General features: G+C 38.8%; 1 protein-coding gene across 3 annotated transcripts in view; it reads right to left on the bottom strand.

The window, feature by feature from the left end:
• GRB10 (growth factor receptor bound protein 10) overlaps positions 1–25,416 on the bottom strand; it is a 152,780-nt gene that overhangs the window by 58,653 nt on the left and 68,711 nt on the right. For all 3 annotated transcript variants that reach the window (XM_085305465.1, XM_085305463.1, XM_085305462.1), the window contains one exon: positions 1,157–1,373. In XM_085305465.1, the coding sequence (XP_085161591.1) occupies positions 1,157–1,373 (217 nt within the window). The remainder of the gene's footprint in view (positions 1–1,156; positions 1,374–25,416) is intronic.

Below are 25,416 nucleotides of genomic sequence, written 5' to 3'. Positions count from 1 at the left end.
TTCCCCTGTACCGGAGAGGGGGCTAAATAACCCAGAGTACAAGTTTTGCTATTATTCTCTTTAATGATAAATACATGATGTTCTAGGGCTTATGGAAGTAGAGAGTTCAAAAAGTCAAAGTGTTTTCCAAAAAAAAGTTATGACATTTTGAAATGCCAAAAACATTTTAGAAATGCGTTCACTGAAACTTTTACAAAACATGTAGAGTTATAGCACTCCAGAGAGTGCATTTTCTCGTACAGCCCATTCAAAGTTAAATTTGAAATACTGGTAAAAACATCACTATGTCATTAGCTGACTCAGTTTTATCACAGTTACTGCATACTTATAGAGAGCTGCCTATCTAAAGAATTCCTCCTACAGGAAATATATCAGTGTAAAGAATCAGGAGCAACTCTTAGACATCTATTTTTCTATGATTATTTATTCCCACTTCTTTTGGAGAAGCCACCATTAATCAAAACAAAAGAAAAACTACAAATATATCTGACTCAAGCAATTTATCTACTCGGATTGCCAAGAACTCCTTTCTTCCTGTCACTTTAAAAGAAGATTTTAAGAACCTGACCATCATGTATAGAGTCTCCAATCACTACCAGGAGTGTTCCACTTGAAGCTTGAGTTCAAGTCCCCATCATGATACGAGTGAGACAATTTATATGCTTTTTTTTTGTAATGTCCTCACGTGAAGGAACTGAAAGTGCTCTAGGAAGAATAGTTAAAGAACTATGATGCATTTTTATGCACCGAGACCACCTGAACGCAACCTCATCTATCTACGTGATTCACTACACTTTATAAAATCAAGAAGCAGTTAGTAAGTACCATGGCTGATTGAAAAGTTTTAAAGATTTGGAAATAAATCCAAACACGGACAATATTTCAGCAAATTCATAATAGTAATGCTTCTATGTATATCTGCCACTAGAAATATACCAAACATTGACAAAAAATAGTAAAAATGCAAACATGTTTACATTTTACAAAACACAAGGAAATATGTTCTCCACTTACCTGGCAAACGTTTTGCTATGCCTAAGTCCACTGTAACACTACTAGGGCTTCACTGAAGCTGATATAAGACTTAAAAAATTTATCTTGTTAAAGCTAGCTCAAGAAAATTTTAACCAAATAGAAGAAAGTCCCTTGTTCCTACCTGACTGCCATAATGCGTACTGGCTGAGACCGCTGCACCTTCTGCCTTGGAGACGTGGGCTGCAATGAGCTTGATCCTGAGGTTGGCAACTGACTGCGGTTAAGCTGACCATTTTGAAGGAGCGGAGTGGTTTCTGACTGCATACTGCACGTAGAGTACAAACTCTCAAATGAGGAATTCATGTCATTTACCAAGGCTTCTAGGTCCACATCATCATCTGAAAGACAAAATGAAGGCAGCATAATATATTTGAAGTCACAGATAGAAGCAGTTGGGAAAGACTGAAGATTAAGTTTCTGGAAAATTATCACATACTCTACGGTTATATTTTTACAGTGCAAATTTTTTATTACAGAAAATATTTACTCAATAGCAGAAAAATGCATGTAATAACTTTTAAGAAAGCCAAATTAATATCACGCTAGTGATAGCTGAGTTTATTTTGGTTTCCTTGGTGAAAAGATGAATGAAATGTTTTACCATAGGACTTACTAATTAATCACTAATATTCTGCAGAATTTTTAATAACATCAATGTGAACACGAAACACCACTGTGCTGACACACATTTCAAATGTATATCACTTMGTAATATCTCAATTTAGCTTGTTAATGTGTCAAGTTCAGATTGTTGAACAGTATGATAAACAYTGAGTGCCAGATCCAGTAATTTAGGGACAGAAGAAAAAAAGATACTGTCACATAAGTCAGTAGGTGGAAAGAAAAAGCACTTCTGTTGTACAAGCTGGAAGTCTATCATAGGTTTTTAAAAATCTTTTTTGCATATTTTTGAGACAAAATATTTTGAAGGGCAATACAAGCTTTTAACTGTCATTACAGGGATTTTATAAAAACTTTTTCATGCTTACATTTTCAATGCAATAAAGAGACCTCTGCCTTAGAGAGCCTAACATAAATGCATCAGCAATGTGGTGCGGGTGGTTGGAGAAACATCAATCCCCAAGACACGCACCCACCCTTCTATATTTTACCTACAGTAAATACCTACCTCTTGTTAAGTCATTCCTCGTTGACTATCATAATTACTTTGCAAGACAACAAAACTTTGCAAGTCCTTTGAAATAACCACCCTCCAGCCCTTCAAAGTATCGCAATCACTCCCTAGCCGCAAGTCACGTCATTCCGTATCAGAAGTTCAATACACTAACAGACACACACACGTGGATATCTGCTTCTGGTTACTTCATGCCGACTGGCTAAACAACTCCTTTAGATCCAAGACAGCTTTGTGTATACAAAAATTTGCCCACATTTTCCAGCTACATCAATTGGCTTAGGAAAAGATACCATTGCGCTCTAAAAACCTCGCATCTTTCAAAACGACTCGTGACACAGATGGATGGAAAGTAGAGCCAACCAACTGAGCTAACAAACATTTACACAGCACTATGCAGCTAAAATATGCTTCTTACTCCAAAAAGCTTCTGACACCAATTCTTTTGCCTCATTTTCTAGATAAACAAGCATTACAATTTTCAAGCCACCAGAAGCAGCTATTCGGTTTGTCACATTTCAGTCACCAATTACAAGGCTATTTCTGAGATACCATAAATGGCTTTTATAGTGCTATMACCTTTCTGGAGGATCCCATCTGAAACAGCACTACTTTATTCTATCCACCAATAACATGCCTCAATAATCATAAAAGGGTCTGAACACTGCATTTACACTGCATTTGTTTGGGATACTGATGACCATAGTTCAGGGTATTGGATAAATCAAAGATTTGCTTCATATGCTTGTGAGCTATTTAATGACTCAACATCCTATGCTCCTTACTGAAAGTCAGGAGGTACTTTAATAAAATATTAGTCACTTAGGCTTCACTGAATGTGCACTTATGATATTCCTAGATCTGGAGGACAAGGCGGGGGGGGGGGGGAGGGAAGGGTTTCTTCCTTTCATTTGTTATTTCCCTCAGTTGCTGTACTTAATAGTTACTAGCCAACTGCTAAGACAGATCCTCACTAGGCTGCACCATCTTCTCTATGTGTTTGCTAGTTCATGCATTTTTCAGTAACCTGGACTTTGCTTTGCTTGGACAAAGTCTATGATAATTTTCCTGCTATTTTTAGGGATCTTGGGACAGAGTTGAAATTTAAGTTTCGTTCCATCCTCCAGACTCKTATCCTGTTTGGAGAACATATATCYATATCTAAAACAGTTCTTGAGCAATCACATGGCAACCACAAGAGTAGGAGTACAAAGAGGGAGAGGCTAAATTACAAGGCTTCTGAATTTTATCATTTATCTAAAGTATCAGAAGAGCAAACTTTAAGATGTCAGTTGCATTAAGAGAAGAACCTGATGGCTGTCAAGTAAAAACTCAGGTGCTGGATGAAGGACACAAAGAGGAAAGACCTTGGCCACAAAGTGAAGTGGTAAATTACAGCAACTAACAACTGTCTAGSAGAGTCAAAAGCAGAAAGAGAAGAAACTAAAGGTGTATGTTCTGTGGAAGTCAGCATGGTTTTGTCCCTGGGGGTGTTAATTTATTAACTTAGACAAAGCTATCAATGGGTAAGATCATTAAGTTTCCAGATGATTGTGACACAGGAGGAATAATTAAGAGTCAGCTCAAGCTATCCCTGAAAAATCAAATAGGCACAAAGGTTCAATATGAAATCTAATATGCATAAAATGAGTCCTTCAGGCAAAATACTAMGGAAATCAACTACACAGTTTAAGCCATTGAATTTCCATTAGCAAGCTTTTAAGCATATCAATTACACACAACTTCAGCTTCCACTGTGATAGGTGCTGATAGCGCATATGGTGTATACAGCATATTGCACTGAAGTTCACAATGTAATTTCACTCCTCTGTTTGGCAGTTCCCTTTCTCCATGGGTGCAGCATTGCCAAACATGGCCCTCAGTCTTTCTATAAAACTTTTACAGGAACCCATATCCTTAAGCTTTTTGAAGATAAAGCACACAATCTCAAACTTCATACAGGTTCATCTCTATGCTATGGCATTTACTACTAAATAGCAATATATTTTGGAGATATTTCAGCATGTTGCAATAGAAAACCTCACTGCTGTAGACTACCTTGGAGGTGCCAGCAGATGTCTCAGCCTGACAAGTAATACAGTTTGTTACTTCTGATGGCTCTCTATAGAACTTAAATAAATAAAAATCAAGTAAGCCATCCACGGGATTTCTGATCCACTTTAGCCATTTGCAGTTACATGGTTCAAAAGGAAGCTTCAGACACACTACAATCCTTCAAAGTATTTTTCCAGCACAATCCAGTCTCCAGCAAGATCATCCTCCAGTGGAAAAAGAGCTAACTGGAACAGATTTTGAGCAGGCTAGCTAGTTAACAGCAAATTTGCCTTGAGATCTGAGCCACAGTGGTGTCATGCTGGTCCTTGAAGCAAGCCCATATGAATTTTGCAGCTGACCAGGAAGAATTTCCTTTGCAAGCAAGYGGAGTTGCAGGTAGCCAAGGAGTCGCTTTCTCCAGCTATCTTACAGCTATACWCTGCAGGAATACTAAAGGCTATTTTCCTTAATGTGCATGAAATTCTGCAATAAAATCAAGGCATATGACAGTGGATATTTGAGGTCTGCTTTTCCCCCCTGAATCCAGCTGCTCAGAGGCCAGCTTATCACTTCTATTCCATAAATATGCAAGCATCATTTCACTTTTTGATGTTGTTTTTAAAGGAATTTGCATTAGCAAAGCCTAGCACTAACACACTTCCATTTACCAGTTGTTTTTTGTTTATTCTTTTGGGGTTTTTTTGTAGTTTTTTAGTGGTTAAGGTTTTGTTGGTGGAGAGGGTACTAGCAGTTCTGTATTCTTACACCATAAGAAAACACTTAGCATGGCAGTGAGTAATGCTGGCATGCCTTTTTCTTTCCCAAACTAGAACCAAAGTGCACTGGCAGCTATTTGAACTTCATTTTGCTGCTTTGCCCACAATCTGTTAAACTTTGGCTTTGTTCACAAACACAGTTCTCCTGGATGTTGCAAGCAATATTTTTGGTACAGTAAAAAAAAAATCATGATTTTAGTTACAAAAAAATTGTTAGAAGTTCTATTCAAGGCAAGAAAGTTGAGCTAGTGAGCTATGCAGTTGTGATCTGCAAAAATAAWAGCACTGAATTTGAATACCATTTAAATTTTTTGAGCATACCAGAAGAGGGGATGATAACCACTCAACTAGGCCTGAGTAAACTTTAATCTGTGCTTAACCAAAAGCCTTCTAAGTCCTTTTTGTCCTTCTGCCTCTTCCCCTTCTCCAGCCCCCTAAATCCTACTTTATTTACTTATTTTGAGTTGTTGTTGGTCTCGATGTGTCACCTCAGCTAACAGGAATGAGCAAGATCCCACTTACTCTAAAACAGTATAATCCTGAAATGAGTTCTGTTCTGTTTCATCTGTGTCAACTTCCTGAATAAAGCAGGTATTTCCATGGCTGTCAAGGGACTCATTACACTGCAGAACTTTTGTTTACTAAAAAAGGCTGAACGTGGAAAGAATCCTCGCTTTGGTTTAGAGACCAGGTTACGTTTTATTTCTCTAAATGGCAGCCCAGCAAAGACCCTTCCTTTTTACATACGGTGTGCAGCTCATAGGGAATACCATGAAAAACACTGGAGGACTAAAAGCAAGCTGCGATTTAAGAGGCTTTTTAAAACTGAATACATACCTGCATAAATAATTTCCTTCTTGCTTGGCCACTTTGGAATTTAATTTTTAGCCTTATACCCTGTACTAGTTCACAGAAAAGACTGTTGTGAATGTTATTAGGGACTCAGCAGAACCTTTATACAAAGGCTATACCACTCTTCTGTCACTACCTGCAAGTCTGATACCATACGAAACCCCAYGGAGGGTGAACCAATGTTCAGTATCACAGCAAGGCAGGCATAGATCAACTCTCTGACACACCTGAGTCAGGTAAGCAGTTCCCCAAGATCAGGCTCACTGCAGCACATTAGAAATCCTGCTTGATGAAACAAGGAAGCTCAGATGTAACCAATACAAGATTTCACTCAAGTTTAGCTAAACAAAGTATGATACTGAAGTGTTTAAAAGGCCCTTGCACGTGCATTAATTAACCCGCCAGGCAACAGATGGAAGCAATGAGCGAAAAGGACAAACTRTTGCATGTGTCCTGGCATTCTGCACACATTATGCGGTGAAACACTGTGTGAATTCTAGGTAATGCAGGAGAAATACATTTATATTAGAACGAACAGAAGGACTAGGCAGCTAAAATAATTGCAGTATCCAGCTCAACATCCTGTTTGAGTTCTCCAAACTTGCAGAATAAGTTATTCTGATTCATACTGGTGATCTCATCGTTTTGCAAGCTTTTTGGTATCACAGAAATCTCATGTTTCATGATCAAAAGTAACATCCCAGGTAAGGATTACCACAGCAATTACCACAAAAACCTCCTTTTCTTCTACAAGATAATTCTTTTTAAGTAGATCCTTTGCAAAAGAAAAGCGTGGTAGTATTAACAGCCTGTTCTTCTAGCAATATCCAAATGCTTTTTCCATTTTTTTATAGAAATTCTGTCTCTAAAAGATACTTACTACTGCTAACAAGACATAATTTAATCTGCAGAAAGATGTCCATCTAGGTAACACTCAACTTCCTCTGTTCCCTCCTCTCTTTAAACTTGCAACTACATTATATATATGCACAAACGTCTCGCTTCTCTCCAGCATCTCTTTCAACTTGTTTCAAACAATTTCTTATTCAAACTTGCAATCCTCCTGCCCTACCAACATCCCTCCAAACACTGTTGTAGCATTGAGGGCTTGACAGTTGCTACATCTTCAGAAAGAAAAGTACAGCAGAAGTTGGATGATACCAGACAGATTTCTTACAACTTCACAAAAAACCCACAGTGACTTCTGTGGAGATGCCGTCTCCTGTTTTGTCTCCTATAGGCACCATCAAGTTCACAGTGGCTACATGCTGAACTGTAAGTGACAACCCTGAAATTCTAGAACATACTAATACTTTATAGAGCTGTCCTGTGCCTAAGAGACGAGTCTTGTCCTTTCCTCTCCTTTCCTTTCCGACATTCATCAGCTGCAATGAAATCCTCTAGTTTATCCTAGAACTACGGTTGTTAGCCCACAAAACATCACAAGACTTCYAAAACACTAAATGGACCGTGCTGTGAAGGACAGGCAAAAAGCAGAGATGTTCGTCTGAGAAGCAGCATGAGATTTATTTAGGCATCTACAATGTCTGAGTACACTGAAATGCCACATAGACAAGACAAGAGGGAACCTGCAACTCCTCCAGTAATCTCTGGGGAATGTTTAAATCCCACATGCATCTACTCTAATTTCTGCCAACACGGCTGGGAAGGCTAACACAAAATGTAAGTGCATTAATTACAGGTACTGGAGAGAATTCACTCTCTGAACTAAAGGTTCGTGGTTGGACTCCAGTAACATTCTTGAAACACATCTTATAGGTATCCTGAAATAGAACACAAACTAAGTTGAACAAAATTGATGTTGCTAGGTAGCAACTATAAGAGTAAGCTATATATGAAAGATGTTATTGAAAATCAAAGCTTTAACAAGGACAGGAACAATTGGTTATAGGTGTCCTACAGAAGGAAATAATGCAGGTGTATGTTCATACTAGTCTTCATCACATAAAACAAGTTTCAAGAATTCTGATGGCAAAAAATGGAGGGTTAGTCGATGAAAAATTCAGCATTTGCCCATTTCATATGCCCAGTAACTTGYCACCACAGAGAACAAAGACAACAAAAGCTAGGCATGCCGTAGGCCRGCATGGGGGATGGAGAGAAGATGATTCAGAGGGCTCGTTTGTTTGTTTAGTTCTACAGACAAACCAACCACTAAGGTAAAGCATGTCTTTGATAAAGATTTTAACAGTTTCTCTTTTTGATGAAGCTGAAACTATTCACAGACAACATTCAGAAGCTCCTCTGAGTGTCCTCCAGCTAAACCTCAATGCACACTGCTATTTCTCATCCAAGAATTGTAATGAGTCATGTTGGCCTTTTTCTGGAGTACACTTTCATCCGTTGTCTGGATAGGTGATTGTTCCCAGTGGGTCACAGCTACCATCACTGCGTCCTCACCTGATTCTCAAGTACAAATGTTGAAGTACTTATGATGTGGCTACGAGAGAGAGGTTTGAACTGCAAGAAAAACATCTAAAATGTCTAAAATGCTGATCATGCACACATGTATGTGTGTATATATATATATATATATATGTATGTATATAAAGCTTCATTACAAGTATAAGAGTTAAGATAAAATATATAAGTCCTGGCCAGTCCCCTTTCCATACCCACATACAAAACACGTGTCCTCCCACCCTGCCCCGGCATAGGAACATAAATTGAATTGCTCTTTGCACAGCCAGTGTTTGCAGAAACAACGCTTTATAGTAAATACTGAGTAAACAGACCACTGAAAGTAGAATCTGAGTTTAAGCAGTCCTCTGGGAAATTGCCATTCTTGGGATGATTACAAAATCAAGTCAGAAGATCCATTTTCAAGAAGCTGGTAACAGATCTGCATTTTTTCCACGAATATTAGGCTCAGTGGTTCCCCTGCACCATATCACCTACTTTTTGTGTTAGTTTAAGGAAAAAAAAGACTGCAAAAGACCACAACAGGAAAGATTTTGTTTGGCTGGGTTTTTAAGGACAGGTAGAACAGCCTCAATTACACAGAGGATAAAAAGATAACATTGACTGACAGGAGAAGTGATGCTTACAAGTACTATGCAGGCAAGAAGGGGGTATTCTTTCGAAGACCAAACCTGGAGTCAGAAGAGACTAATCCTTAGAAAACCCTGGAGAAAGACAGAGCAGGTACGTCAAGAGAGAACTTCACAGATAGGGTGAGCAGACCAGATTGATTGTCTCAATAGAACGGGAAACTCAGCAGAGGGAAACTTAAAAACCTAAGTCACAACTGTACAAGTAATACGACTAATAGCCATGCACCTGCCCCCCAACCCCTGGTGGGAAGAGGATGGGAGAACAGAGAGAGACACAGACAGACAGAAATCTAAAAATTCTCTATTTGTGTCTTATCTTCCTGCTGAGGTTAACTCGATGCCTTTATTTAGGTGTCCTGCAGTAAAACTGGGAAGAAAAGCTGCTCCATTACACTCTAAAATTATGATTAGAGAAGGACTGTCAATCATCCCTCAAGAAAAGTAGTTGGGGTAACACCAGACAAACCCAATGGAGCAACAAAATGGGAAGATTTGCTCTTAGCTTCGCTAGTCTACAACAAGAATGAAAAAAATTGGGCACTTTTTTTCACTTTACAGAGAATGAGAACAGTGTTAGCCGACTGATCTGTTAAGGCACTTCTGGTCAGAAATTAGGAAGCACAGTATTGGATAGCAACAGATGGATGAACTGAAATACTGTCTGCTGGCCACATGATAAATGCTCAGCAGATCTCATCTTATATTAAAAAGTCATATTCAGAGATGAATGACTTTAGAAGAGTATCTTGTATCAGTGTGAGCTGTGATTTCACAAAGCAAAGGTCAGGTTTTATGTGAATATTTATTAAGATTCTGTACTCCATGCTTGCCTTATGCTTACATGAATGGAAAACATTATGTTTAAAATTTATTCCATTACTTCCCTATATATATATATATATATATATATATATATATATATATATATATATAAAATTCATAATGCTTAGGTTTTATTTAAATATCCTTTTCTTATTGGCTGTGTCAGAGGAAAAAACTAAACAGAATGCAAATCAAAAATGCTGACAAATAAGCCAGTGTCCAAAAAAGAGTTAAAAAATTTAGATAGACCAAAAGCTCAGGCTAGCACATCTCACCAAAGTCTTAAGCTACTAGAGGCAAAGTTATAAACATGGTCAAAGAATCTACTGCTTTTCTTCAAGGAATCTGTGTCCTCTTTCCCTGATTAAACATAGTAACACCCAGCTGAATAATCCCAGTTGAACAATCCTTACAAATCGATATAAATACACTGCATGGATTAGTCACTTCAGCCCTGCCAAGAAAGCCCAAGCACGATCGCAGCTCCAGGAAACCGCGTGCGTAACCTCAGTAACCTGCCCCTGCTCGGCCGCAACCAAAGCCTGCAGCACCTCGCTGGCTGCCGAGCCACCAGCAAGGCGAGGGCTGTTACATCTCTGCCCCGGGAAGGATTCGACGCTCCCAACCTGGCAGCCAGCACACTGTACGCGTCCATGTTTCCTGGATCTTAAGTGTTAGACCAGTTGCACTTCAAAGTGAATTCATTATAATTTAAATAAAGCTCTTAAGTGCAAGGTAGCTGGATAAAGCTAATTAGGTATTCCGTTAGCTTTTCTCCTCAAGAAGCGATGGATCTTGAGAGCCGATGCCGAAAAGTCACTGCTATTAAATTAGGTGTACCTCATTACTTGATACCTGGGCTAACCTTTAATTCTACCTACTTTAAAATATAAGTTTTCAAAATTCCCTTTGAACAGTTTTATTGATGGCCTTGAAAGCGTGTTTAAGAGAATGCAATACAAGTTCTAAAAGTTGCCCAAAACAACCAACGAATCAACTATTCCTCTGAATTAATTAAGGATTGCATTTTCAGCACATAATAGTTACCTAGCTATGACACGTGTACTTACCAAGAAGACAACAGGAATATATCACATCTGAAGGTACTTCTAGTCAAAACACCTAGTTAACAGGACTGTAGCTGTATGAAAAATTCTTCAGCTTTGGGGTTCATTTATCACTTGCCTTAATAGTTTAGTATTAATTCCAACTTTAATTTTGGTCAGATATTTTCAAAAAAGTAAACTGCAAGAGAGCTGTTTGCAATTTAAGTCTGCTACAGCTACATCAAAAAGCCTTCCAAGAACTCTGGATTGAGACCTTCAAAACTGGCAACTGACAAATAACAAAGAACAAGTTTCACTATTTTAACTTCACTTCACTATTTTAACTTCACCTCATAGGTGAAGAAGGCTGCAATCAGATGTTCTCTTCTTTCCTTGGCAGCAGCTCAATATAACTTTTCTTTACTTTTTTTTTTGTGTGTGTGTCCTTCTAAAGGAAAAGAGTTTGGGAGTAGGCATTTAGTTCCACTTGAACATAGATACTTTGTCCTCAAACTGCCTATTTTAGGCACTCCTTTCACACGAGTCTATTTTTCATTTCAGAAGTCAAGTAATCCCTTCAGGTGCAGAACAAGAGCCTCTCCTCCAGCTCTGCCAGCAAAGGAGACAAAATGATTAGGGTGGATAATTTGTTAAGAATTACTGCTGCAATAAAATGCAATCCTTTCTGCTGTATTACGAGGGAACACCACAGTCCTGTCACACGGCTTCACAGATGGCAGAACATATTGCTGAAATCGCATCCCAAATGGCTGTGTGAATCCGCTGCTGAATGCATCCATATTCTACTGTGCAGATGCAGAAACCAAACCCTCATAAAGGAGTAAAGACTTCTTGGAGTAGTCATTTATAAAAGCTCTGCAGCACGTTTCTCCACCGCTGGAGAAACGCTGACTCCAAGATCTCCTATTAACTGACTTTTTTAAAAAGCAAAAAACCCTGAACAGAGGCTGAAACCAGGTCTACAGATATGGAGAACACAAAAAGCAAAAATGCCAAACCAAAAGAGAGATGCAGGGAATAATATAGAATAGAATCATAATAAGGCTTCCTTGATGGTTCAACACTTCTCCTACTCTTGTATCACACTGTACAAACATTAGCATACTATTTAATTGATATGAACTGCTTACAATCAATCGCTGGAGACTAACCTTGCAAAAGAAAAAGTAATTTGAATTTATCACTCTATAATCTTCCATGAAGAGCAATCACATTAGCCTAAATTTATCTAGGCCTAAGAAAGACAGAAAAGCATTTATTCTTCTTCTAGACTTATCAAATCGTTTCCTTTTTAAATCATCTTTTCCAAACACAAATCTTCACCATTTAATATACTGCAGGCAAGCCACACAAGTGAAAATATGTTAGGATGAGATTCACCTAAAAGCTACCACCACAGGTACRCTACCTAAAAAGTTCATCATAGCTTTATTGAGTCAAAGTGAACTTGCCAGTCATGTTCCACCTTTCCTTATTAGAACCATATGTCTGATCTTAAAAGACGTCCAGTTCAGTCCCTTAGGATATTCTGTTTCTTTGAAAAATCCCTCTGCTACTCTTCCCAGTCTTGTCAGTTTTTACACAGTCCTGGGTAGGGATCCAAAAACCCTTGCCTAGACTCCCCTTCTTGCGGGCCTATGGAACAGTGCTAGAAGCTGGGAACTGAATAAACCTTACCCTGCAGGGTTACTCCGCTAACGTACAATTATTTCCTACGTTCTCTACGTCTCTTTGCCCCAGTCTGCCTCCCACCAGGCTGGGGACATCGGCCAAACATAGCACGAACAGGCAGCCCTTGCCGAGGGGGCTTTTTCTACAAGCACCAAGATACCCCCTGCTCCAAGATGCATCAACACTCGCATGAGATTACACGATTCACTCACCTAGCCCTGTTTCCAGTCTGAAATACAACCCAAAAAACTGCCAAAGACTGGCTCCTCGGCCAAAAAGATGCCAGAGTATTTACTGACCTAGCCCTAGAAAGACTGAGACCTAGAAAGAGGTAACACGTGATGAGAACAGAGTTGTAAGGTAGGCCAAAATGTACCTGTAAACCTTCAGCTTCAAAACCTTAGAACTCCAAAGGATTTCTATTGATTCATGTTAATCTCTGTGGCAGCAGCATCAGTTAGTGAGCAAGTAGTAGCTTTAAGTGCTTCAGTTATTTAACGGAGGAAACGTGCATTCAATGGTATGTTACTTCAGCCTTGGAGGGTGACCTGTCTTCTTCTGATGTCTGTGTCTTCTACCTAATCTCTAAAACTCATCACGATTTTCTGAGGAACATCTACGGTTATTCTTGAAGGTACAAGCTGCCCATGACTTGCTGTTTACCGTAGGCTCATAGTCCACTTGTCACTGAGTTGCAAACTATACAGAAACCCTTCATCTCCAGCACTTTAGATTTCAGAGGGACTTGGAACACTTGAATATGCTCTAGCTTGCCAGGGGTTTTCAACAACTTAAGGCAGAACCACAAAGACCGAGGCAAAAGGAATGATTCATCTTTTTTTTGGTCAAATAATAGCAACTTTACAACTGCATTGCAAAGTTGAATTCCGACAAAAAATTAGCATTCCCATGAAGCATTTTTATGTATCAACCTGAGTACAAACACATAAATATTTACAAGTGCATGTGCATGCATATATATACTCGCAAGCAATGTGGATTTATTTCTTGTTAACACTTCTAATAGAGCAAGCTTAAAATATGTTCTTGTGCAGTTAAGAATCCACTCGGATAGTGGTGCTATAACATACTATAATATTGCACTGCTTCTAACCTCACATTATACATGTCACAAATTGCCCACAATTTGATTTGGAGAAAAATTGTTCCTGTGACACTAATATTAATGAAATCACATACTAATTGCTTTGGTGAGTAGTATCTTATATAGCTTAATTGTTTACTCAGCTGCATGCTGTTAAGAACTCCAAATTTAGTGAAATCTTTAATGCTGTATTTTGGTTTTCTTATGTTTAGCCATCTTGCCCCACTTTAAATCTGTTTTAGCTGAAAATACAACTAGCTTGACAGAAGCTTGTCCATTTAATGGGCACAAAGGGACTTGGATAAATTAACAAATGCAAACTGATCTTCCCCTTGAAGCTTCTTGGCTTTAAGTGTGCTGCAAACTTCTGCATCCTCAGCGCAAGAATGTCAGCAGCTTTGAAATCCTGCATTTCTGAAGTATCCTCATATGACACAGCCTGCTTCTACTGAAGTGCTGTCAGGAACCACTTGCAGCACAGTGTTTACATAAAGGCAGAAATAAATACTCTAGTGCTTATCACAGCTTATAAGTTCAAAGACAGTGATGACTGACGTTTATTATTACAATGCAGCACTGTGGCGAAGAATTTAAGTGCAGAACTGACATTAAATTACAACAGAATTGTTTTTTTCCTACAGATTTTGCATGATTTATTAAACTATGAGCTTTGATTTTTTTTTCTTCTCCTTTTTCCTTCATTATCTGAGCTTAAAACAGGCCCCAGTTTGGTTCTGGCTTTTTTATAGACAATACAAGACATTACAGTTACAGAAATGTCTCATTCCAGTTCATCTTGAAGCTGTCTTAACACCGTAAGAAGACTTTTCATAGTTACAGGCACCATAAATAATGCAGCACTGCAATATTATCTTTTGCTTTTATGCCCCTCTTTACAAAATTCAAAATGATTTTCCTTGGAACCACAACGTATTTTGGATGGCACTCCACAACCTTTTCTTAGCTATTTAATGGACTTGAGGAACATCCAATTAGGAAAAGAAACAAACAAGCATGGAGTTTGTTTTCCTATCTGAAAAATATACAGCTTAAAGCAAAGGCCACAGCAGTGGCCTTGTAGCTTCAAGACTGCACAGCTATCTAAAAATATTTTAACTTTTCAGTAGTAAAAAATAAATGAAGCTTGTTACTGTTTTCTGATGGGTTTGCAGAACTACACATTCTTAACGCTAACCGTAGTTATGGATGAAAGTCCAACATACAGCTTGCAAACAGGAAAGGCTTGTACTAAGAGCTTCATTTTTGATTCCCATTCTCCAGAGGGATTGCAACCATATACTGATAATATTTTATCCATGAACATTTTTAGGATAGATTTGCCCTGAAGCCTCTTCCATACCTATGTAAAAGCCCATGGCACTAAGTATATATTTAACCCATGGCACTAAAGTTTTGTCTTTTACCTCATAGATCTGAAGCCACAAGTGTTTACCTAGATAACTCACAGCACAAATGTGTTTCTTCTTTTCCTCTATGTTCACAACGACTAGTGAGAGGTATTGGTCAGGGTCTGAGCCAACTATGTTTGTACAGCACAAACCTAAAAAGGCCTGAAGTCAGGCCAGAGTTGAGACGTGCAATATCTGATGTTAACGTCCTGAATTCACTGTCCCCACTCGGTATATATACAGCTGTATATTTGCCTGAAATACAAAGAAAGGTTGTTGACATCAGTTCACTAGAAATGACTCCATGTTTCAGCTTTTTTTCCTGTTAAAATATCTGTATTTCTAGCCCAGTATAAATGCCTAAGAATGCTTTTACGGCTACATTTCATCTCACTTGTCAAAACAGAATAAACTTCCTTCAGAGAAAGTGGGTTTTTTGCCATTACAAGTACATTAGGAAGTGTGCCAGCACAGCTGTACCACCAAACCTCTGGGAGACACCAGACCCTGGGGAATGTAAATGGTCTGAGAACAGCCTACTTGAAAGGACATCTTTTCAGGGCAAAGTCATCAGCGCTGTGATCACAGAGTGCTCCTGCTCACTCTAAGAAAGGAGGCTTTCACTCCTGCAGTGCCTTTAACAAATTTCACAAGGATAGTCCCCATTTGCCTTGGAGCCAACAACCTGCCAGATTCATCCCAAAACATGCTCTTCAGTAAGGAATCTCTTTGTTTCATATTTTGCCAGTCTAACCCGGAGGAGGACGTCTCCTGACCCAAACAGCTAGGCGTCTCCTGACCCAAACTAGCGGGGGGGAGGACGTCTCCTGACCCAAACAGCTAGGCGTCTCCTGACCCAAACAGCTAGGCGCTATCGCCATGCAGAGAGAAGGCTGAGAGCTTTTTCGTTTCCCTTTGTTTGATTGTTTGTTTTTAAACAGCAGGTTTATAGAGATACACAATGGTCAGAAGACCCTACAAATGCTGCATTGGTAGACATCTTGGCTCCTACAGTAATGAAAATGAATTGTATCTCATATTCACCTCCAATAAAATACTAAAACCATCCTAAAGAAACTCCATGGCTTTTTATCATGCGTTATGCCTCAAGTGCTTTTCCCTTATCTCATTATCCCACATTTAATGACCATTTTTTTTCTTTTTTGTAAACATTCCAAGGTCAACTTGCATGACTGCTCACCATATCTGACTCAGATTTCACTCCCCATATATACAGACACAGAGCATCAACTACCCTTCAGCTTAACTCATCGATCACCTCCCTTCTGTGGGTCAAGAATTACGTACCTTCAATCCTTCTTAAAAAGCACTTTTATAGTACTTAAAAGCTGCATTAGCTTTCACCACTTCCAAGTCAAACTCCGCATATAAAACAAGTCACTGTCTAACAAAGCCACCTAGTATGTCAGAGCAAGAGTCTACAGTTTACCCTGTATTTTAGGATGCAATCTCATATATATTTACATGTTAAAATAAAGCTCTAGRGGGAAAATTTGTTCTCTACAGAAACAAGATATTGCACTGGGCATGAGACAGTTGCTATGCTTTCTTATCAATGAGTAAAACTTCAACCACTATTAAATATAGACCATTCAGAACAGGAAGAACTGCCTCTCTATTTCCCAAGAGACTTTTACATGACTCTTTGTATAATATCAGAGCCTCAAAACAAACTCAAAAATCTCTGAAAGAGCCTTTGAGGTCAGGAGGATTTCCATAGAAGGGCATATGTGACTCAAAAATTAAGGCAAAAACATTTCTGTCTTGATTATGTATCACCATGGCTGGCTCCCAACTTAATATCATGAACAAAACAGCACTTCATCTTCAAAAATAGCATGCACACTACCAAGCAAACCTCAACCACATACTTAACAGAAGTTTTGCAGCAGCAATATCCTCATTTTGCTGATGGGGAAAACTTACTAAGACAAGTACTGTGATTTGCTTCATCCCATATACCAGGTAATTTGTAGAACAAGCATTTCTAATTCTTTGCCTACCCCCCTGCAGGCCCAATGCCCAACCCCAGTGAGTATTTCACAACTATCATGGGCAGGAAGAGGCGGGGGGTTAGTGGGAGCAGACAGCCTGTCAGTGCTTCTGCGCACTCCTGCGCAGAAAGGCACACGGAGCGATATTCCACCATGATTTCTGTGGTCCCAAGAAATGAACATCTAGCAATGCTCTACAATGTGGTCCAGTTTCATTAAAACCTCAGGTAAAGTTCAATTATTCTAAATAGCTTATAACTGCCTGAGGTATAAACTAAAAACTAATGACACATGCAAACTAGCTCTGCTGCTGTCGTAATTAACTACTGTAGGTATGCAATCCATCTAGTTCGCATACGAGCATAAGAATCCCTGTGCAATCCTGCAGCATAGACTTTGGAGGGTTGTTACCCCATGCAACTTCCAATAGGAGTGAAAAAGGAATCTCCCCTCCCCCCAAGACTGATAAGGTTAAAGTTGGCAGCAGGCCCAAGGTCATTTGTTGCCTTCACGTTGTCTTATCTGCACAAGGGCTTGCTGTGGGTACAGCAAATGTCTAGCTGTAGGTCTTACAAAAAGAAACAGCATGCTACTGTAATCAAAACCTGTACCATTTTACACTGCTCTTCTGACTCCAGTCATGAACTTTTAATCATTTTTAAACACGGAAAATCATGTTTACATTTAAGTAAACACAACTTTACCATTAAGAAAGCCTACTTTCACATTCACCCAACACCACTAAAATTTATTAGCCAGGAATTTTTAGTGACATCCATTTTCTCAAATATCTCCCAGTGCATACTCATCTTGACATTACTAAGTTATGTTATACTTGCTGATACTGACCATGAACACATTCCACTGCAACTTGTTTGTCTCAACTAAAGAAGTACGTTCCTATGCTGGAAAAGTCCTCAATTTCCCTGTCATTGGCAGAACCAAAGTCTTTTGTAAACAGATTAGAAAAGGCATTTTAAGGAAGATGATGTTTGAGCTTTAACTTGAATTGGGCATTTTCCTCTCAGCTATAAAGCTATAACATGTAGTCCATTATTATTTGACAACCAGGGTTTTCTAGCATGTAAGCTTCTAAAAGTTGTTCTCATATGTAAAATGGATATTAAAATCTTAAACTAATTCTATACTTGTCCAGACAGCTTAATCTAAATTTGTTGCAATAGTGTCACTCAACTTTTAAAACCCATTCAATCCTTAAGCACCAAGCCAACTCTTGTTTAGCATTGATAATTCTTCCTCTAGTTCAGATCTGTGGACAACTTAAAACTGAGCCCACCAAACTGTTAGGAATCCAAAGGAACTTAGACCTTTGTATAGAGAACTGCASTGTCTCAAATATGCTCCATTTCTGTCTTGCAAACAAATCTTACCCAACTTCATTCTGAGGCCYTGTTTCTTACCCCCGGGAAGTTTATAGATTTAGACATTTCTAAGATACTTTTTTCTTTAAAAGAAGAGCAAAGTGAATTGCCCTAATCATTTATAAGCAGGTGAACGCTTTATTTAGAGGATGAGGTGCACAGAAAGGTAAATTTATTTATTTTTTGTTCCACCTGAAGCAGTGGAAAGCGAGAGAAACCAGATGTTAGGACACTTTTATCCTTAGGACAAACAACGGAAGGAAACCGAGAACTGTACTGTCTGTTCTCCACCTTCTCACTACTTTGATAGAGACCAAAATATAACCTTGAAGGTCAGTGAAAATAAAAATCTAAAAATTGAAAACGTGACTCAGAGTTCTTTGCAGACAGGAGGGCTGCACTGCGCCAACTATTAGAAATTATCTATCATCACCAGAGAAATCAAAAGTATATGGCTGATCAGAGACAGAACACAAATCAGTTCAAAATGCTTTAAAYGGAGGTGGGAGTAACTCTGGTCTTTCTCTGAAGACTTTAAATTGATTTTATTCTGGAAAAAAACTGATCCCTAGTCCCCCAAACTGCTAAATGTATTGGTGAACTAAGGATATTAAAAAAACTCCCTACAAAGTTCTAYCCTAGCCAATTTCAATAATTCAGTGAGCAGTTTCTGGCATTACTACTTCCTCCACTTTGCCACACCACTGTTTAGGATGATTGTAGAAATAAGTTTCCTAGTAAAGAGGGTCTCTTTTCTCCTGTCATCTTATGAAAGTGCAAAGGAGAGAAGTACAGCAACACTATGCTCTTCATACTAATTTCACTGAAGTAGATAGAGAGATTTAGTAAAGAAAATTGTTTTCCTCTCCAGTCACAGTATTTTCAAACATTACACTTTCTGTAGATAAATGGCAGTCGATTCCTGATCTACTTACAGCTGACTTTCATAAATGTCTGAATAAGCAGAATATCTGTCTTTCAGATTTGGACACAACAGTCATGAAACTGSATTAGCACCTTAGAGTTTTCCATGTAATCAGATACTGTAAAGCAGTCCTTTCTCCATTAAAGCTGACCTTGCATAGTGACATTGTACCTTTATCTCAAAAATTAAAGACACTGGAGCTTTGGAAAATATTCTTTTAAGCAGTATATCATAATAGGCAGTATAACTGCAGCTAGTATGGCTCGCTTCACCTCTAAATATATCCTTCCTCTTTAGATGTCAAATTGCCTTTGAAACTTAGGATTTGATTTTGGTTATGGTGTCAAAATCTGAAGTCAATATGCTGAGGCTATAGAGATACAGTCTTTACTGAACAATTGCCTTTATAATGGCATGATTAAAACCTAGGCTATATAATCAATCAAYTTTCCTAGCTGGAAATTTCATTGGTACTGAGAAAATTTAAGTGTCCACTACCATGTTTTGACATTTAGTGACAGCAGCTTTCCTGAAAGGTTCAAAAAGTTCTTGATTAAAGCTAAATATACTTTAAAAATGCCCCCTTAGAGGGAAAAATAAGCCATACCCAAGGACATGCAGGAAGATATCAGAGTGACACAGGTAACAATTCAACTCAGTCATGTTAAAAATGGCATCCACAAGCTAGCAAAACAGCCCTTGCTGACAGCATTAATTGCCGTCTTKCCACTCTCCTAACATCTTGACATTTTGTACAAATTAGATTACAAAAGAAAACACAAGGATAACGAAGTTACTCCAGAAAACATACAAGCTCATCTCAAGATCTTACAGTTAACTTATATTGATTAAATTAGAAGAAGACATTTCAAATCACACAGCTCAATTAAGGACTATTAACTCTAATGAAAGAAATAAGCCACCTAGAAGGCAGAGGGCAATCTGAGACCACAATTATCCTCTAACCTTTTGGACAGTAAACAAATAAATATATGAAACAATAAAAAGCTTTGAAATACATTGCATTTGGCTACTTTAGCAAACTACTTGGAGAAAGGAAGCGGATGATGCAAAATGCTAAGTAAATGCATTTACTTAGCAGGAGATGAGCATACTACCCACAAGGTTTTGGACATATTTACTCACAGAAAAACATTAAATGATGTTTTGCACAAGAAATCAGCTCAGTTTAGGTACCTGGGAGAAGTACCTTATCATGAGTAGATACTGAGACACTAATTTCCATSTGGTATCCAAGCATACTATTTCCATTAGAAGTATTGGACCCATGAACTCAAGTCCAGTACTACAGGATGAAGAACATACATTCCAAATTAATACTGGTTTGCCATAATTTCCATTCTGACGCTGAAGCAGATTGCTGTTAAGTCTCATATTTTACCACCCACAAGACCACATCCTCAATTAGTATTCTACATTGATGACCAAATACCAGAGCTCAACRCCGTTCAAGTTTTATCATCCACTCACAGGCAGAATCACATAAGATGATTCACATCACATAAAAATAAATGATCTGTATCATCTGCCAAAGTGATTTCTTAACACTAGCTCCAGTGAAGAACCTGGATTAGCAGTCGCTCCTTGGAACCCTGAAACAGATACACCTTATGATCAATCACAGAAATGAAAAGCCCAGACAAAATCATCTTTATGAAGGGCTTCGAGATTGCCCTTCTCCAGGAAGCCTTGCAGCTTGCACGAGGCGCCGTGACGGTGCTGCCGTCCTGCTGATCTGAAGAGTCAGCAAGACCAACGGAGCCAGTCCAGGCTGTTGCATCAGACTCTAAGGAGACAGACGTTAGGCAAGAAGCCAGGCACCGTAACACAACAGGAGTAGCTGCACAAGCACAGTAACTATTTGTGATGGTGATGACATCACCTCGCTGAACTGATATACCTCCGGGAAAGCGTGCCAACAGTAAACTAATACATTATTTGAACACATACCGTCTGCTAACAGAACCGGCTCTCCTAACAGACTAATAGATTTATGTACCTAATAGCATCTCAGCCCCTCCCTGCCCACCCCCCAAAGTTGTGCTGCTTCACAAAAGTTGTGCAAAAGCTAGAGCTCAGAAAGAAACTTCCACAAGGTGCCCGGGAGCACACATTCCCACACATGAAAAGAGGAACCTGTAYGCTACTCCTTACATTACTTAGCCTAAACCTGGTCAAAAGGAGGGAGGAAAATTACAACCACTCCAACAGTTAGTATTAGTTCCACTTCATTGGTAACAGAAAGACTATGCTCTTTACTGATAAGGATGAAAAGGAACAAAAAAATGAAATTTCATTTTACTGGAGGACGTTACAAAATAAATTACAATATTGATTTAYGGTAACCTTCTTCAAGAGTCAGCACTACTATACATTAGACTCCTACTAATATTAACCCAACTTATTCTCCAGCTCCACTCATAAAGAGTGGAGGAAGTGAATGCTTTCTCACATGGAGAGGTATTTGGAAAGAAGCACCAGAATCACAGTATCAGGACGTACAATTTACCTCTTCCCTGCCAAGCCTCAAACGAGAATTAAACAAGAATAACAAGAATCAAGCTTCTAATCACCCTAAATTCACACCTCGTGAACCTCCATAGGGATACCTGGAGATACAAATCTTGAAACAAAAAGAGTAGGAACGTCATCCGTCTATCTTCAGTATGAAATAATACTTTGTCAAATGTCATAAATTTATACAGCTTTAGTCCCTAAGGGACTGGCACGGCGTGTCATGGATTATCTTGAGTAAGGAACGTAACTCCYCAGCTCCACCTGTTCTTCTAAAAGCAGTCACTCTCCTCCAACATGCCAGGAAGATTCATTATAAACATGGTAATAACTTTACTATTCTTCTATAGTTCACAGAGGAAAATAGGCATAAAATTYACTTTTGCTCAGGTAAATAGAGAATTTTTATTTTGAATACTTTTGTACTTCCTACTTTGAGTTTACTTTAAAATTCTCATCTTTTCCCTACATCTCTTTATGTAAATCTTACAATAATTAAGAGCCCCAACATACACTGTTATGCCTTATACAGCCAAGACAGAGGGCTCTTTTCCTGAAAAGAATTTTACTCTTTGAAGAAACACACTGAAACCTGACAGATTATAATTAGGCTTAAACTCTATGCTTTCTGACTATGAGGTATTTGAGCTTTTGTATTAATATGATGTGGCCTCAGTGGAATACATCCAGTTTTAAATACATACTAAATTAAAGATTTACAAAGTTGACATTAGACCTCTTACTGGTTAATGCACACAGTCGTCTTCTCTCTTTTTTACTGTCTAGTTAAGAGAGAGAGTTAATCCCCTAGTTAATGAAAAATAAGAGAAAGTCCATCAGTCACTGCAGATGTATTTCTCCGAATGTGTACACATTCTTTTTTTTTCTTGATCCATTTCTTCTCMTTTCAATCATCCATAGCGGCATTATTATACAGAGTTTTCCTGCTAACTCAATCAGCTGGCCTACGCTATCTTCCTGCAGCTTGATGCAAACATCCACGTTGAAATTACCTAGGCTAAAAAAACCTAAACTTAGCGTATCTTCCATTTCATCTTTTTTTTTTTTTTTTTTATTTTTTGCAAACAATGCTGTCAGTCCAAATGTTTGGGAGCAAACACCATCAGGGAAGTTAAACTTCTGCACAGCTATTAGGGGTGCCCTCCTGGTAACACTGCTAGGAAGATTCATCACGAAGGATAACAGAAGCCCTCTCTGAAGGAAGACAAAGATTCCGTAATTAGCTAGGCAGGAAGTGGGTGCTCACTTTTGTGTGCAATGGTAGTTACTGTAAATCTTTTTGGCACTAATGGTGTTTTTTTCTCAGCCTGGACAACGACAACAACATTTGTACAATGCATGAGAATTCATGAATGTCTGGCAGCCTCTGGTATTGTCTCTGCAACACGAACAAAACTATCTGTTTTTCATTCTACATTTTCAATTCAGGACCAGCTGGATTTTGCAAAAACAGGATTTCATTCTGGTACAGCAAATATCTGATTCATCCCAGTGGAATCCTGTAACTGAGGCATATCAGAAGCAGCACTGACAGTTACCAAACATGTTCGTCAGCCACAGAAACTAATAAAGAAATCACCTCAATCTCATGTGCCTATCCTCAGGCAGATACAAAAGAAAAGATGTTTAAAGCATATCAGAGCAACAATGCTGAGAAAGGGCTACAGAAGACTATTTCTCTATGCTGCATCTCAGGCACTGTGCTACCTTCTCTAAGTCCGTCCTCACCCAAAAAGTCCGCATAATTTACGTTGCCCCATAATTTCTGCACCCAGGTGGCATGCTAGAAAAGAAGCTTTCACTATTGTTGACTATTGCCATCTTTATGAAGGCTGTGCGCCAGTTAGTAGCTAGYGAGGTCGAGGTGAGCATCCACCTCAGTCAAGAACTGACCACAGTGAGATGCAAGCGGGATTCCACACTAGACTCCTCCGAGGTCAGTGGGCAGCGAGCATCACGAACACCCCAGAAATCTACAGCTGACCAATCCACCATCACAGCATCGTGGTCTTTTCACTGTAGGCAAGGTTTGCTACCATGACCAACCGAGAAAGAACAAAGGATGAATTGGCGGTTGACAAAGGACTGTTGTTAGCTAAGTATCACTATTTTCCTTCTGTTGCTGCAGCAATCTGGCTGCAAAGCCAGAGGTGCAGCTGTATTCATTTCACTTCTGTCTGGAAAGTCCTGTGACAAAAAGCATCAAGTCCAACAATAGCTGAGAAACAGCCTCTGGAGAGAAGGCTGCATGTGAATGCAGAAATAAAAGGAAGATAAATCTCTCATTAAGGACCCAAGGCAAAATGCTTTTGCACAAACCACCCAGAATCCTCTCTTCAAGTATACACATAAAGAAAGTGCCTWATATTTCCATTAAGAAGTTATGGCAACAGAATGCATCTCATTTATGCTTGACTTCAAAATCCTGAATAATAAGTAGCTGCACTACCTCAGAAAGTACATGGCAAGTACTAATAAAAGGCAATGCCCATAAACTGCACTACCAGGACTGCAGTTGGCATTATTTACTTATTAGGAAAAAAAAAAAAAAAAAACATATATAGGAAAATGAGCTCTGAAATATGCCTCAACAAGGAGAAGAAGCAATGTAGCAATGTTGGCACAGCTTGTATCTCAAACCCTGATGAAGTCTCGGAGCCAGTAAATTCAGTTGACTTCCAAGAGGTTCTACAGTTCTTTCCATAGCATGTTGAATTTTGGTATCATATTTCAYGTGGCAGGATGACTCACTCCTAGGTAGTGTGGGCAAATCAGTAAGGGAGTCTTCTCCTAAGACAACACATTCACGATTAACTTTTACAGCACCCCATGCTGCTGCCTCAACCAAGAGGAACGGAGGTTCAGCTAGTGTGATGAGGGAGAGAAGAAATCCAGCAGCATAATTTGGGATRGGGGGAGAGCAAGTTCTGCTGTTGATCACCTCTAGCAAATGCRTCGAAATGATAGTCCAGTGTGAATGCAAGTATTTTCAGCTAAAAGTGTCCTTATGCTTTCCAGGGCTGCCCCTCACTACTGAATGCTAAATGAATGCAGGGAACCCTGACATTGTGAAATATTAAACATTCGCCAGTGCTAAACATTTCGCAGAGAAGACTCAGTTAAGCAGGCTACAGTTTYCTTCAGCTCCACACTCCACTCCTGGAGGAAAAAAATACATAATATTTTACTTTCCCATTCTTTTTGTGGTTTTAAAGATGGCAAATAACTGTTTTGATCATTTTCTGACCTCTTTCCTTACCTCTTCCAGAAATGCCACATAGTTTAGGTATTTTTTTCTTCTTTGTATTGTAGCTTTACTATGACTGCAGGAGTGAATGCTTGAAAAATACTTGGCTTGATGTTTATTAAATGCCAAATCCTGCCTGTCGTTAACTTTCTGTAGGTTTCAATAGCTAACTGTTTTCTTCCATCAGTGAATATTAATATTGCTTTGCTTTAATGAAACTTATAGAAAGAAACTTTCCTATTCCCTTGAATAAATAGGGAATATACCCTTTTTTGGGGTATAAGTAAGAA

Source organism: Rhea americana, unplaced genomic scaffold (genome assembly GCF_003343005.1).
Source record: "Rhea americana isolate MKP2758 unplaced genomic scaffold, rheAme1 scaffold_220, whole genome shotgun sequence".
NCBI lineage: Eukaryota > Metazoa > Chordata > Aves > Rheiformes > Rheidae > Rhea > Rhea americana.
The sequence above is the reverse complement of the archived record's forward strand: the minus strand, read 5'-3'. Positions and strand labels throughout refer to the sequence as shown.